Raw genomic sequence first — 14,889 nt, 5'->3', positions numbered from 1 at the left:
ACTGTATCTTAAATATATTTAGTGAAGCCTCAACTGCTTCCCTGGGCAGAGAATTCCACAGATTCACCACTCTCTTAGAAAAAACTGTTTCTCCTCATCTCTGTCCTAAATCTTCTCCCCTGAATCTTGAGGCAATGTCCCCTAGTTCTAGTCTCACCTACCCATGGAAACAACTTTCCTACTTCTATCTTATCTAGCCCTTTCAAAATTTTGATTGTTTCTATCAGATCCCCTCTCATTCTTCTGAATTCCAGAGAGTATAGTCCCAGGCGACTCAATCTCTCGTCATGGGGTAACCCCTTCAGCTCTGGAATCAACCTGGTGAACCTCCTCTGCACTGCCTCGAAAGCCAATATATCCTTCCTCAAGTATGGAGACCAGAACTGCACACAGTACTCCAGGTGCGGCCTCACCAGTGACCTATATAGTTGCATCATGACCTCCCTGCTCTTGAGTTCAATCCTTCTAGCAATGAAGGCCAACATTCCGTTTGCCTTAATAACCTGTTGTACCTGCAAGTCAACATTTTGCAATTCATGCACAAGCACTCCCAAGATCCTCTGCACAACAGCATGCTACAATCTTTCACCAATAATAATCTGCTCTTCTATTATTCCTCCCAAATTGGATGATCTCGCATTTACCAACGTTGTATTCCATCTGCCAGACCTTGGCCCACTCACTTAACCTAACTATATCCCTCTGCAGACTCTCCACATCCTCTGTACAATTTGCTTTTCCACTCAGTTTAGTGTCATCAGCAAATTTTGCTACACTACACTCAGTCCCCTCTTCCAAATCATCAATGTAAATGATCAACTGAAATGATAGCATTCCAGGCTCAATTCCCAAACAGCACAAAATGAGCTAATCTCAATAGTACTATTCAACCTCAGGGCAAACCTGACATTCAATCTAGGATCATCCTGTCCCACAGTTGTAACTTCAGACTTGGGTCCCAAAGAAAAAAAAAATACAAATTTTAAAAATTACTTAGAATGCTACTATACTACATGCACAAACTGACCTTTATATTATATAGATGGAAAAACAACAGAATCCAATGCAAAGTTGAAAGCAGAATATTTCCCATTTAGCAGGTACAGGAGCCTTGGGCCCTACAATCACTGGGTTCCTACAGCTATAGACTCCTGAACTGGCTCCTCACCTCAACTATGAAGTGGTTCCACAACCTACAGACTCACTTTGAAGAATTCTATAACTCATTCTCAGTATTATTTTTTTTTAATTTGCGAAGTCTGTCTTCTTCTGCACATCGGTTGTCTGTCAGTCTTCGATTATGCAAAATGTTTCATAAATTCTATAGTATTTCTTTATTTTCCTATAAATGCCTGCAAGAAAATGAATCTCTAAGTATCATATCGTAACTTTATACGTAATTTTAATGTTGACTTTGACTTTCACTATAGTTTCTTTTTGCCATTTAAGCATTGCTTTAAATTCCCTGTAATTATTCACATCACAATTTAAAATAAATACAAAGAGCAAAGCACAACACACTTCAGTTTCAAACAGGAGACTAAATGGAAATAGACAAGGGGATGAATAGCTTCACACTGAACTTCTCAGAAAGAATAATACAATGCAAAGTGCACCAATTTTGACACCATGAAGTATAGAAAAATGATTATTTCCACGTATTAGCTTTGCAGAAACAGGAAAAGAAAATTAAGAACACAGAAGTAAAAAGTCATCCTGTTGAAGGGTCTCAGCCCAAAATATTGACATTTCATCATTTCCATCAATGTTGCCTGACCTGCTGAGCTCCTCCATCATTGTGTGTGTGTTGCTCTGAATTTCCAGCAACTGCATAATTTCCTGTTTTGGATGAGCTCATTGAAATAGAGCCTTTTGAATATTTTCTGCACCCTTTCTACATTAATCAGATTCTTGCATTCCCTCTAGCATAATTTTGTGTTATATGTCAGATACTCAAAAGTGAAAAGCAGAAAAACACTATAAGTATTAGCACATCAGGCATAAGAAACTGAGCTAACATTAACTATTTTCACTCTCTGTAGTGATAATACTTTCGATATGAATCAATATTATTTATGCATTACAAAATCTGAAAGCAGCTAAAACCATATTCTGAAAGCACAAGAGCCTGCAGATGCTGAAAACTAGAGCAAAACGGTAGTCTAGATGAAGTGTCTTGACCTGAAACATCAACTGTTTCAGGCTGAGATTGGAATGATGTTGAGGAACTTCAGCCTTTGGGGCAATTCCTCTACACCATTTGACCTGAACACAATCGTTTGACAGCTAAATACTGAAGTTCCAAAACTCTGACAGGGCTAGACAAATGGATCTGGGGTAGACATTTCCCCCATGGCTGGGATGTCAAGAACGAACAGCTGGAGTCTCGGGTTACAAGGCAAGAGATTTAGCATTGAAATGAGCAGATTTTTTTTCACTTGGGAATAGTGAACTTGTGGAATTTGCTACCACAGTGAGCTGTAGAGGCCAAGTAGTTGAACATACGTTTAAAAAAGGTGGCATAAAGGAGAATGGGGAGAGAGCAGAAATACAGTATTGGAATTAAAGAGTGCTCACGATAACGCTAAAGCATAGAGCAAAATTCATGCTCTTCTCATCAATGTTTCTATGTTTATATACAAATGCAAGCAAGAAATTCTGAGTACATTCCAAAATCATATACTGCAACAAAATTCCCACTATCATAGTAGCAGAAAATATTATTTCAAATCCATCCATTCAGTGCCAATGTGCATTTTGCAGGACTTTTACAACTGTTGTATCTTGAAAAATCTCTAAGATGTACACCAAAGCAAAACCTAGAAGCTTATTATTTTCAAGTGGGTAGAGGCTCCATATGTCACTACTACAGGGCGTGACAACCTTGCCTTACATAAGTCCCGGGCTCAGCTGGCTCCGGCTGACTGTACCCGGTATGGGCCCCTATGCAGGGTTATGGATCCCACTACCTTGTGGGTATCTTTGGGAGAAAAGGCAGCTAAGGAGTAAACCCTACACAAATCCGGAGTGGAGCCCCTAAGGCAGTTGGATGACGTATTACGTCACCTCCTGCAGCCAAGCTGATGCCAAATGTACTGCTTCACATTCCTTTGGGCTACATCCACGAGGCCGAGAAGGGGATCTTGATGTCTGGGCAGCCCAGGATCTGCGTACTTATCGCCCAGGTCTGCGCCCCAGAACAGGCACATCCATTCTCTACTTAAACAGACGGAGCCATGAGATTATTTTCAAAACACACAAAACTGATCAGGACTATATCTACAAAGAGGTTTTATACAAGCCATGGAGTTGTAAAAGTCCAACTGATTTTGGATTTTACCTCTGATTTCAGCACTAAAGACAGTTAACAATCATTAAGCACACAAGACAAATTTGTGTCATCTTTAACTTTATGCCTTTTGGAAATCAGTTCATCTTTTACTCGCTGAGCTATTCACAGTAACAGAAATTTTGACCAGGGGTGCCCAAACTTTTGCATGCTTCTGTATAATTGAACATGAAAAATATAACAAATGACATGCCAACAGGATTTTTATTCATAAGCACCAATTGTTCCCATCTATCATCACCATTAGCAGAGGAGTCCTTCATCTTCAGCTATTTTGCACAACATACTTGACAGAAGTTCTTAATTCAACTGGTTATTTTGCACAAATCAAGTGGCCATATCTCAGAGGATTAAAGCCATGACAATACTCCATATTTATTCTATTTTCCCTCAATGTATACACAACTCAAGAGTCAATTCACACATTGACATTGCACCATCTGCAAAGCAACCTGGCAGATCAAAACAAAATGCTTCTTTTTGTTCTTATATTCCCTATAGTCATTAGATGTAGAAACCAGTTTCCAACAGAACACATCACCCTAACTAACATTCATACCGGTCGACAAGTGGAATATTGACTCATCCTCGCATAATACCATGGAATAACTTTAAATTTGTCCTAGATTAGTAGCACATCATAGTAGAACAACAAAGCAAGATTGTTGAATCTAGCTACATTAATGCCCGGGTAAAACATGCAGATACTTCTAATGGCTGATACCTGTAGAAAGCTGACTCAAAACCCATCACACTAAAGCAGTAAACATTTTCAATGTGAAATTCAAGACAACAGCTTATCCATAGCAATTATTTACAGAAATCTAACTTGCTTGCTTCCTTTTTCCAATATTTAAGACTCTATTTCAGTGAGCTAGTCCAAAACACAAGAGATTCTGCTGATGCTAGAATTCCAAAGCAACACATACGAAATACTGGAGGAAGATAGGTCAGGCAGCATCAATGGAAATGAATAAACTGTCAATGTTTCAAGCCAGGCACCATAGGAGTGATGATAGGCAGGTGAGAGAAGACAAAATATCTTTGTTCTGTCTGCCTGCCACAACAGACAGGATTTCCCAGTGACCACCTATTTTGATTCTACTTCCCATTCTATGTTCTATGGCCTCCTCTGCTGCCTTAATGAGGACATTCTCAGGTTGGAGGAGCAAGATCTCATACGTTGTTTACTTAGCCTCCAGCATGATGGAATGAACATCGATTTCTCCAACTTCTGGTAATGTCTAGCCCCCCCCCGTCTCTTTTACCATTCCAGCTCCCCTCTTACAACTTCTCTTCACTTGCCTATCAACTCCATCTCCTGCCGCCAACTCGTTCTACCAGATTGTTTCTTCTTCAGCCCTTTAACTATTCCACCCATCCCCTCCCAGCTCTCACTTCTTCTCCCCCCCAACCTGATTTCACCCATCACTGCTAGCTTGCCCTCCCCCAACCTTTTTATTCTGGCATCTTCCCCCTTCCTTTCCAGTCCTGATGAAGGGTCTCAGCCCAAAATATTGACTGTGTTACCTCTCCATAGATGCCTTCTGACCTGCTGAGTTCTTCCAACATTTTGTGTGTGATAAATGGCTGGTCAAGCTTGTACCTTTTGAAATTATTCTCCAGTATCCTCCTTAATGTGAGATTTTTGCCACTGCGAAACTAAAAATCTGCACCTTTGATAAATCATTGCTGTCAATAACTTTTCTATTCAGCATGAATCCATCAATTATCAGCTGCCCTTCCCTTACATTTTAAAAAGATCTCATAGGTAACCCAAAATTATGAAAGAGAGTGATGTAAAGGCAGCATTACATTTTCATTTAACTGGAAATTGGGGCTACAGGTATGCCTAAGCCCAGCAACACAGCTACACAAAGCTCTGCTACAAATATACCCCACTTGCAAACAATCCACAGCAATATGGTGTCAAAATTATTGCTTTTAAATATTCCCTGTACTATTTATAATTGACTACTAAGTAAGGCAAGAAGATGGGGCAGCGGTTTAAGTTAGAGAAAGAGTGTTGTTTAGCTAAAACGAGCCAATAATAACTGGAGAATCACAGCCACTTGAAATTTTCTTGCCAACTGTCAATCTGATTGGAAAGACCAGAGGAACAAAGAAAACATCTATATAATCGAAGGAGCGAGACATTCTCAATAACTTAGGAAGCAATTGTGTAGGGAAGCTTGCTGTCAGACCTGTTGACTCTATTGACCATTTTCTGTTTTACATCTGATGTCCAGTCCAGTATCTGCACAGTTCTTTTGGTGGGTGCAAATAACCGTACCAATGTGACAGATGCTCGCCGACAGCGTGAGAGAACTTTCACGCTATATAAAACGATAAATCCTCAGACAGATATGTCTACACAGCCCTATATCCAAACCCACACAATGCTGCGTGCCCTGGCCCGGCCCTCCCCTCCCCCCAGTCACGTCCAGGCGCCAGGCTGCGCTCACCTTTCCTCATGCACTTCATCCAATGCCTGACGATGGAGGTGTAGTGCTTCTTGTTGTCGAGGATCCAGGCGGACAGGCCCTGGATACTGTCCATCGTGTTGGTCACCGTCAGCAGCTTCTTCTCCAGCGTCGCCTCTAGAGCGGCCCAAGCGGCCGACCCGGCCGCCGCCATCTTGGTCCCCCTCCCCCCCGCTGCGCGTCCCCTGCGGTGGGGTGGTGAGGGGGAAAGCAAGGCGCAGGCACGGAGAGAGAGGGAGTAGCGGGGTCGCCGACCGACAGCACGCGAACGCGCACAAGCACGCCCCCACCGCCAGCTGTCTCGTCTGCACCCAGATGAGGGGGTGGAGAGGGGGAGCGCGCACGTAACCTCCGCTCGCCTCTCCTAACACGAACGTAGGAGATGGGGGATGAAGCGCGCACGCAAAAAACGCTGCCCCCTCCCCTCCAAAATAAATGCGTCACGTGAGGGGGAAGGCGGTTGATGAGCGCGCACGAAATCTACGCTGTCCTTTCCTCTAATACGTCACGTAGCTATCGCGCACGCAACGATGCAGAGCTTCTGACTAAGATCTCTGTGTACTGCGGGCACTCGATGGGAAACTTCGTCTTATCATCAATAGGATCAAGGAGATGATTTGGAGGGGGGGAAAAAGAATGAGAATGTGGCCCGGTGGATTACATTCGCCTCACGCACACAGAAGTATTCGTAGCGGGGAGGGCAGTCAGAAAGACCGTTAGATGGTACGCCTGCGCAGTCCCCTTTGCAGTGGCCAGCACGCATGCGCAGTAATTTCCCCCCCCCCACGCGGAGCGAGCGGGCAACCGACTGCGGTTCGCGCGCCAAACGCACGTCGTGAGGGCGGGCAGCGGTGACGTCACGGCGAGGGCGAATAGCCGCGCTTTGCTTGCCGCTGTAGGTAAAGCTGTTGCTGTTGCCCCTCGGCCAGTGGCGGCGCTGAGGTGGACCTGCAGAAATAACCTGAAATTTGCATACAAATTGCAGCTGCTTTCTCTGTACAGTATAGTTTTGAATACAGCTTGTTTCTCCAGCTGAGCTAGTGAAAAATTGCCCCCCAATTACCATAGCACCCAGGCAGCAATAAAGTTATAACCTCTGCTGGTCTAAGGCCAGATCCACTCTGCACTAAAGCTTATTTGTTCATTGTCAATGTCTTGCCTCAGATCAGTTAAGATCACTTAAGGTGGTGATGCCACTCAGGCGAGAGATTGATAGTATACATACATTGTGCAGGATCCAGGTACAGATCCATGGTCTCCCAAGACTGACGGATGCCCCACACACACGTTGTGCCTTTACAAGCCAGTGTGGGCCTGGCACGTGCATTATTTTGGCCGGCGTGAAAAATGGATTGATTTTTATTGAGAAAGTGACCTCATCCAGAGGAATCAGTGGTGTCTCAGCCTGGGGCCGAATTCAGATTGAGAAAACAAGACCGTTCAAGATTGGGAAATATGTTTAATAAAGGACATGCAAAGATTGTCCAAGAAAATCATGAGTATATGAGAGCAGTGGTTGAGTCTCTGCGTTATACTGCGTGCCAAGGCATTGCCCAGCGAGGACACCGGGAGGATGATGGATCTGGCAGTAGGGGAAACTTTGTTGAGTTGCTCAGTGTAATTGGGCAGTTTGATAAGACTGTAGCTAAAAAAATAGAGAACAATCCTGGAAATGCAAAAAACACCCATGAACACATGAAATTATGGGTATTATGGCGGATATGGTCAGACATCAAATAAGTGCAGAAATCAAGGAGGCTGGACATTTTGCCATCATGGTGGATAAAAGTAAACACTTAAGTAAACAGGAGCAAATATCAGTAGTGGTGCGGTATTTGAATAACGGAACAGTGCTTGAAGAATTCTTGCACTTCATTCCAGCAGAAGGGTTGGACGCAAAGTCGCTCTGAAAAGCATTGAACAGACACTCGCCCAGTGTGTTATTGATAAGAATGCGTGTATAGGTCAGTGTTATGATGGAGCGGTAGTGATGTCTGGGTGCAATAATGGGGTACAAAAGAGGTTCAGGAAAGAGGTCCCGCAGGCATTATATATACACTGCCATGCTCACAGACTTAACCTTGTTTTGGTGGATGTTGTGAGCAATGTACAACAAGCGGATGAGTTTTTTGAAACTGTGCAGCTGCTTTACAACTTCTTTCAAACTCTGTTGCCCACGATCTTTTCGTGAAGAAACAGAGAGAACTGGAATCAACTGCACAGCCCGTGGAGTTGAAGAAATTGTCAGATACATGCTGGGCATGGCAGTATACAGCTTTGTGGGCTATAAGGAAATCACTCCCTGCCATTCTAGCTACACTACAAGATATTATGGGTCAACCAAATGCACCGAGGAAAATGGAGGCCAGAGCTGTAAATAGACTGATTGACGAGCAGTTTGCTTTACTTCTCACTCTGTTTGAGGATTTATTCCGAGTCACCAAGTGCATGTCAGACCAGCTACAATCTCCCAGTTTGGAGCTTTCATCTGCTGTGGACTTGGCTCAGTCTGTTATCGATTCACTCTCAGCAAAACAGGGAGAGGAATCATGGAGTGAAATTCAGGCAAGAGCCAGGGACCTGTGCGTCAAGGCCGGTATACAGAGCAGACCACATGAAAGGAGACAGGCCCAGTCACCCCGCCGCCTACATGATTTTGTTTTTGCGGCCCAAACTGAACGCACACCTGTCACATCCTCTGATGACCTTCGCAAGCACTGTTTCTATCCGGTTATAGAAAGACTTCTGACTGAAATGAAAAGACGATTCTCATTTGAAATTGGGGGTGTTCTGACTGGGGTCTCAGCATTGAGTCCCAAACACAAGCTCTTCCTAGACAAGAATTGTCTTTGGCCAATGGCCCAATACTATAGAGTGACTGAAGTGAACCTGACTGTAGAGCTACATCAGGTTCAGCGTCTGCTGGAAACAAAACAAAAGCAAGGACAGACAGTGAATAACACAGTGGAATTTCTAGCTCTAATGAGACCCTACCGCAATGCATTTATAGATTTATACAAACTAATCTGCATATCACCGACTCTGCCTGTGACATCTGCCTCATGCGGACGGAGTTTCTCTTGCCTTGGACGTGTCAAAAACTACTTAAGGAACAGCAGCGGTGATGCTTGGAACAGCAACTTGGCCCTGTTGGCCATAAACAGCCGGAGGACCAAGGCACTTGATATCCAGAAAATCATTGATGCTTTCACCGCCAATCACAACAACAGACGGATTGTGCTTCTCTGAAAACATCAATGGTGAGTGCAATTGATTTTTTTTTAAATTTGGGCCTAGACTAATGCTGATTATAAATATCATTTTGTGGTGGATACCCCATAGTCCTTATGTTTCCTGCAAATCCTAAAATATTACATTTACTGATATTAAACCTACTGGTTTTACTTCCAAGTGGTGATTCTGTTGATTCTTGTTTTAAATTCAGTAGCCCAGTTAATTGAGGTATTGCCTGGTCAGAGTACGATTTGTCCAGCTCCTGGTAAAGCCTTGCATCTGTTCTTTCCCTTATTTGATCTTTGTAACGGTGTATCTTTTGGCATTGTCTGTCTATGTAATGCCAATAGCAGTGGACATTGTGGGTTAGTGTGTTTTTCAGTTGAAAAGCACGTATTTGACACTAATTGCGGGATCGGTGCATGATTCACGTTGTATGCTGTGGGTTGGATGCTCTGTTGGTTTGTTTGTTTATGCTCTGTGTAGCCTGGGTTGTCTCCGATGCTGTTGACACTGTCACAGTTCACTTCTATATTATCAATTGCTGTTGCTTGTGAATCAACAAAGGCATTTATAGTAGGCACATTATGCTTGAAACTGACTTTTGAACGCCACTGCTGGCCTTACGAATACTGTACATATTACCATACAGTACATCCCTCAACACCATCACTGAATAATTCAGCCCCACTGCAGCACCAGCAAGAAAAAATCTCTGGCGCCTCGGCTGAAGTTTGCTTTGCTTCTGGTTTCTCTCACTTCCGCTGTCGACAATAGTCATGATGTATTAGTAATATGTGTACTTGTTTTGTTTGGTTAAGTCTCTCTATCTGCGGGGTGGTAACTGCTGTAGTCACGGTGCCTGCTGGCTCCAGTCGCCGCCATTTGGTGTCGGCTGGGCGGCTGGGGCCAGCGCGCATGCGCGGCGGAGGCCGGGAGATGGCTGCGCCACCTGCCTCCCCGGGAAGGGAGGAAGAGAGCGGCTGACGGGCGGGGAGATGCCGTCTTCCTCAGCGGGCGGACGACGACCTTCCTAAACATTACTTTCCCACCCCCACCCCTAACTGTGAGTGTTGGCGGAGGTACCGCGACCCGATGGGTGACCAGTCACCCTCCCACGCTGGAGAATCGGTGGTACTGCACGGGGGAGGCGGCACCGCCGAGGTTCAACCTAAAGCTTTCTGTTTTAGCCGCCGTTCAAAGGCTCAGCGAGATCATGAGGAGAAAATACGGTGGGGACAACACACTCAGACATCCTACCCTGCAAAAACTCATTTCAGGGAGGTAGCACCACCAACCCCGCCCCCCCCCCCGCAAACCCATATCCACCCCTCCCCCGGTCGACCTCCAAGGCTATGCATACAGGACATTTGATTATGAAAAAACATAACAATTTATTTGATCACATATTGGAACTATTTACACACACATACACTGGCATGCAGAAGTTTAGGCACACCCGGTCAAAATTTCTGTGAATGGCTAAGAGAATAAAAGATGATCTGATTTCCAAAAGGCATAAAGTGGAAAGATGACATATTTCTTTAATATTTTAAGCAAGATTACTTTTTTTTATTTCCATCTTTTACACTTTCAAAATAACAAAAAAGGAAAAGGGCCCAAAGCAAAACTTTGGGCACCTTGCATGGTCAGTATTTGGTCAAGTATCACAGCTTGTAAACGCTCTCTGTAGTCAGCTAAGAGTCTTTCAATTCTTGTTTGGCAGATTTTCGCCCATTCTTCCTTGCAAAAGTCTTCTCATTCTGTGAGATTCTTGGGCCGTCTTGCGTGCACTGCTCTTTTGAGGTATGTCTGCAGATCTTTGATGATGTTTAGGTAGGGGGACTGTGAGGGCCATGGCAAAACCTTCAGCTTGTGCCTCTTGAGGTAGTGCAATGTGGATTTTGAGGTGTCTTTAGGATCATTATCCTGTTGGAGAAGCCATCCTCTTTTCATCTTCAGCTTTTTTACAGACGGTGTGATGTTTGCTCTCTTCTTATAGCCTTCTCCTGCTTTGTGGGCATCATTTATTTTAATTTTCAGGGTGCTAGGCAGCTGCTTAGAGGAACCCGTGGCTGCTGATTGTTGGGACAAGGTTTCTTCTTCATCTTGTGTTGTATTATGGCGGTTGGCAAACCAGCTTTTAGGTGCATTACCGCCACCTGCTAGACTGGAGTGTGGATCGTTGGATAAACAGGAGAAGGGAAAAGAATTGCATTCCCTAAATTCTATATAATAAACCTGAGTCTTTCAGATACTTCATGATACAGATCTGTATTTCTCTTGAATTCCCACTTAAAATGTCTTCTATACCCACATCAGTTTTTTTTGTTTATTTTAAGCGCTCCTATCATCTTCACTCTTTGTTTTTGATACTTCTTACATTTTATCAATACATGTTTAACTGTTTCTGGTTGATTACAGTATTCACTCAACCCAGTTGGATGCTTCCCTATTTTGTGTAATGTATAATTAAGATTAGTGTGTCCAATTCTCAAATGACTGATGATCACTCCTGTCTTTCTATATCCACTTGACAATCTTTTGTATCTGACTTGTCTCTGTATTTTGTACAGATGTCTCCCTGTTTCACTCTCATCCCAATGCTTCTGCCAAGTCTCCTCAATAATGCTTTGCTAAGAGGGATCCGGACCTCTAATATAGACGACTTGAGCGATTGTTTAGCTATACTGTCCACCTTTTCATTACCCTCCACTCCGCAACGAGCAGGAACCCAAAGAAAGCTTACTTCTACCCCATTTTTAGTCAGTATATATAACTTGCATAAAATCTCCAATAAAATATCCTGTCTACATTCTGATTTTCTTGATTTGATTGAGGTTAATGCAGATAAACTGTCTGAACAGATTACGGCTTTTTTGGAATTATTTTCTTCTATCCAAAATAATGCACTCAATATTGCCATTAATTCTGTTGTATACACTGATAAGTGGTTTGATGTTCTTTTCCCGATACTAGTTTTACACTGAGGAGTGTAGACTGCAATACCTGTGTGGCCAGATCCAGGGTCTTTTGATCCATCCGTAAATATTAGAAGTTCATTTCTAAAACGCGAGTCTGTATATTCTTGTACTACCTGTTTGATTCCATAGTTAGACTTCTTTTTTAAAAGTTGGTGCAGGTTTTTATCTACTGTATGTATTGTAAAGAGCCATGGAGGAACATCAGATACCGGAACTGATGGTCCATTTCGTGTAGACCATATTTTTGTGCTGCTGCATCCCCGATCCATCCAAAGCTATTATAAACTTGACTTATTATGTTCCCAGCAGTCTTTTAATATAGCTTTAGCTGGATGTGAGTAGTTATGTCCCATGATGCTATCCCAATAATTTAGCATTAGCTTTATTTTTCTAAGTCTTAATGGCATTTCCCCCATTTCGACTTAAAGAGCTGATATAGGTGATGTTCTGAATGCACCACTACATATCCTGAGGGCCTGAGCTTGCTCAGCATCCAGCATTTTTAAATTACTTTCTGCAGCGGACATGTAAGCTTCCCTTCCATAATCCAATGTAGCCCTCATTAAAGCTTGATAAATATTTAATAGCGATATCCTGCTCGCACCCCAGTCCTGTCTGGCAAGACCCCTCAATAAGTTATTTATTTTTTTACATTTGTTTGTAATTTTCTCGATTTGCTTTTTCCATGTACATTTCTCATCAAATAACAAACCAAGGAACCGAATTACCTTTACCTGCTCTAATTTTTGTTCGTATAATTTCATGGAAACTGGTTTGTGACTTCTTGAGAAACATATCACTTGCAACTTACTTGTAGACAATTTGAAACCCCATTTACTTGCCCACTCCTCCACTTTATTTATTGCATCTTGCATTTTCCTTTGTATATAAATTAAATTTCTTCCCCTCACCCATAAAGCTCCATCATCTGCATATAAGGATTTCCCCACACTATGTTTAACTTGCGCAAATATGTCATTTATCACTATGGAAAATAGTAATGGACTGCAGACACTACCTTGTGTTCCATTTTCAACCAAATATGTCCTGGAGTACTCTGTTTCCATCTTGACTTGAATTGTTCGACAAAAAGGAAGTCTAGAACCCAATTATATAATTTTCCTTCCACCCCTAGTTCTTTCAATTTAATTAACACTCCCTCTTTCCAGATCATATCATATGCCTTTCTATGTCAAAAAATACCGACAGGACCATTCCTTTATTTGTTTGAGCCTTCCTAATTTCAGATTCCAAGCTAAGTATTGAATCTACTGTAGTTCTTCCTTTACGAAAACTGCTTTGGTAGGGAGAGATAAGATTTCTTTTTTCTAAAACGTATGTAAGCCTATCAGTTATTATTCCTTCCATAAGTTTACCTAGCTGTGAAGTTAGTACAATTGGTCTAAATTTGTTGGGTCAGATGAATCTTTACCAGGTTTTAATACTGGAACAATATCAGAATGTTTCCATGCAGTTGGTAGTTTCCAATTTCCCATATTTTATTAAACAGTCTCTGTAGAACTAGAAGTGCACTTCTTGATAAATGCTTTAGCATTATACCCCATACTTGATCCTTCCCAGGAGAAGTTGGCCACGCATTCGTAATGGCTCTTTCTATTTCTGTTATGCTAATATGTGTATCCAGCACTTCTTCTGAGGTTGCTCTTTTGTCCGTAAATCCTGAATTTTGCTTAAGCCTCTCCTCCCTTTGCTGTCTAGCCTCGACTGTCAAATTCTCCAAGCTATGTATGTTTACAAAAGTCTTTGCCAATATTGCTGCTTTTTCTACATTGTTAATTGCCATTTTGTCCTTACTTTTTAGCACAGGAATCTCTTTACTACTTCTTATACCATTCATTTTCCTTATCATGCCCCATATTTCGGACAGTTGAGTTTCTCTTCCAATTTTGTTACAATACTGTCTCCAAAATGCTCGCTTTGCTTATCTGATTGTTTTCCAAACTTCTGCTTGTGCTCTTTTATATTGTATTAATGTTTCTACTGAATGTTGTCTTTTTAACATTATAAATGCTTTATTTCTTGCTTTAATACTTCTACTACATTCACAATTCCACCATGGAACATTTTTCCTCTTTCCTGTACCTTTACTTTTCGGAATTGTTTCTTCTGCCGAATTTATAATTGCTGTGACCAATTTATCATTCATTTCTTCTATATCTGATATATTTTCATCTAAAATCTTTGCGCATCTTACTTCACTTCATTTTTGAAATATCTCCCTCTCTGCCTTACTTAGTTTCCACCTTGACACTCTAGATCCTACATTTTGTTCTATTTTAACCTGAATCCTTGTGAGTAAGGGATAGTGATCACTTCCTACTGTAGTTTGTTTCAGTACGTTCCAAATACTGATTCCTGCTAATTCTCTACTTACAAATGTTAAGTCTTTTGCAGTTTCTGTGCTTTGGGATATATTATATCTCGTACCTTCTCCACTATTCATACATACCAGTTTTTCATCATCTAGAAATTCTTCTATCACTAATCCATTTTCATCCACATTTTTACATCCCCATAGTGTACTGTGTCCATTGAAATCCCCCACCATATTATTTTCCCTCGTATCCTACCACCCGCTTTGTTTAATGTATCTTTGCTTAGTCTTCTATGTGGATTATAATAATTTATTATTACCAAGCTTTCTCTGCCTATCCATATTTTGATTGTTATTGATTCATACTTCTGCCCTATGTTGACTATATTATACCTCATCCCACTGGCTATAAATATTGATACTCCTCCACCATCGCCATTGCTTCTATCCCTCCTAATTGCTGTATATCCTTGAAAATCTAATAGTGGTTTCAACCATGTTTCT

At 42.1% G+C, this 14,889-nt stretch overlaps 1 protein-coding gene across 3 annotated transcripts in view; it reads right to left on the bottom strand.

The window, feature by feature from the left end:
• LOC134342933 (regulation of nuclear pre-mRNA domain-containing protein 2-like) overlaps positions 1-6,243 on the bottom strand; it is a 92,226-nt gene extending 85,983 nt beyond the window's left edge. For 2 of the 3 annotated variants that reach the window (XM_063041642.1, XM_063041643.1), the window contains exon 1: positions 5,815-6,243. In XM_063041642.1, coding sequence (XP_062897712.1) covers positions 5,815-5,986 — 172 coding nt within the window. In that variant the 5' untranslated portion in view covers positions 5,987-6,243. The remainder of the gene's footprint in view (positions 1-5,814) is intronic. The other variant, XM_063041644.1, reaches the window with a different exon arrangement.
• Between the last annotated feature and the right edge of the window lie 8,646 nt (positions 6,244-14,889).

Source organism: Mobula hypostoma, chromosome 2 (genome assembly GCF_963921235.1).
Source record: "Mobula hypostoma chromosome 2, sMobHyp1.1, whole genome shotgun sequence".
NCBI classification, from domain to species: domain Eukaryota; kingdom Metazoa; phylum Chordata; class Chondrichthyes; order Myliobatiformes; family Myliobatidae; genus Mobula; species Mobula hypostoma.
The sequence above is the reverse complement of the archived record's forward strand: the minus strand, read 5'-3'. Positions and strand labels throughout refer to the sequence as shown.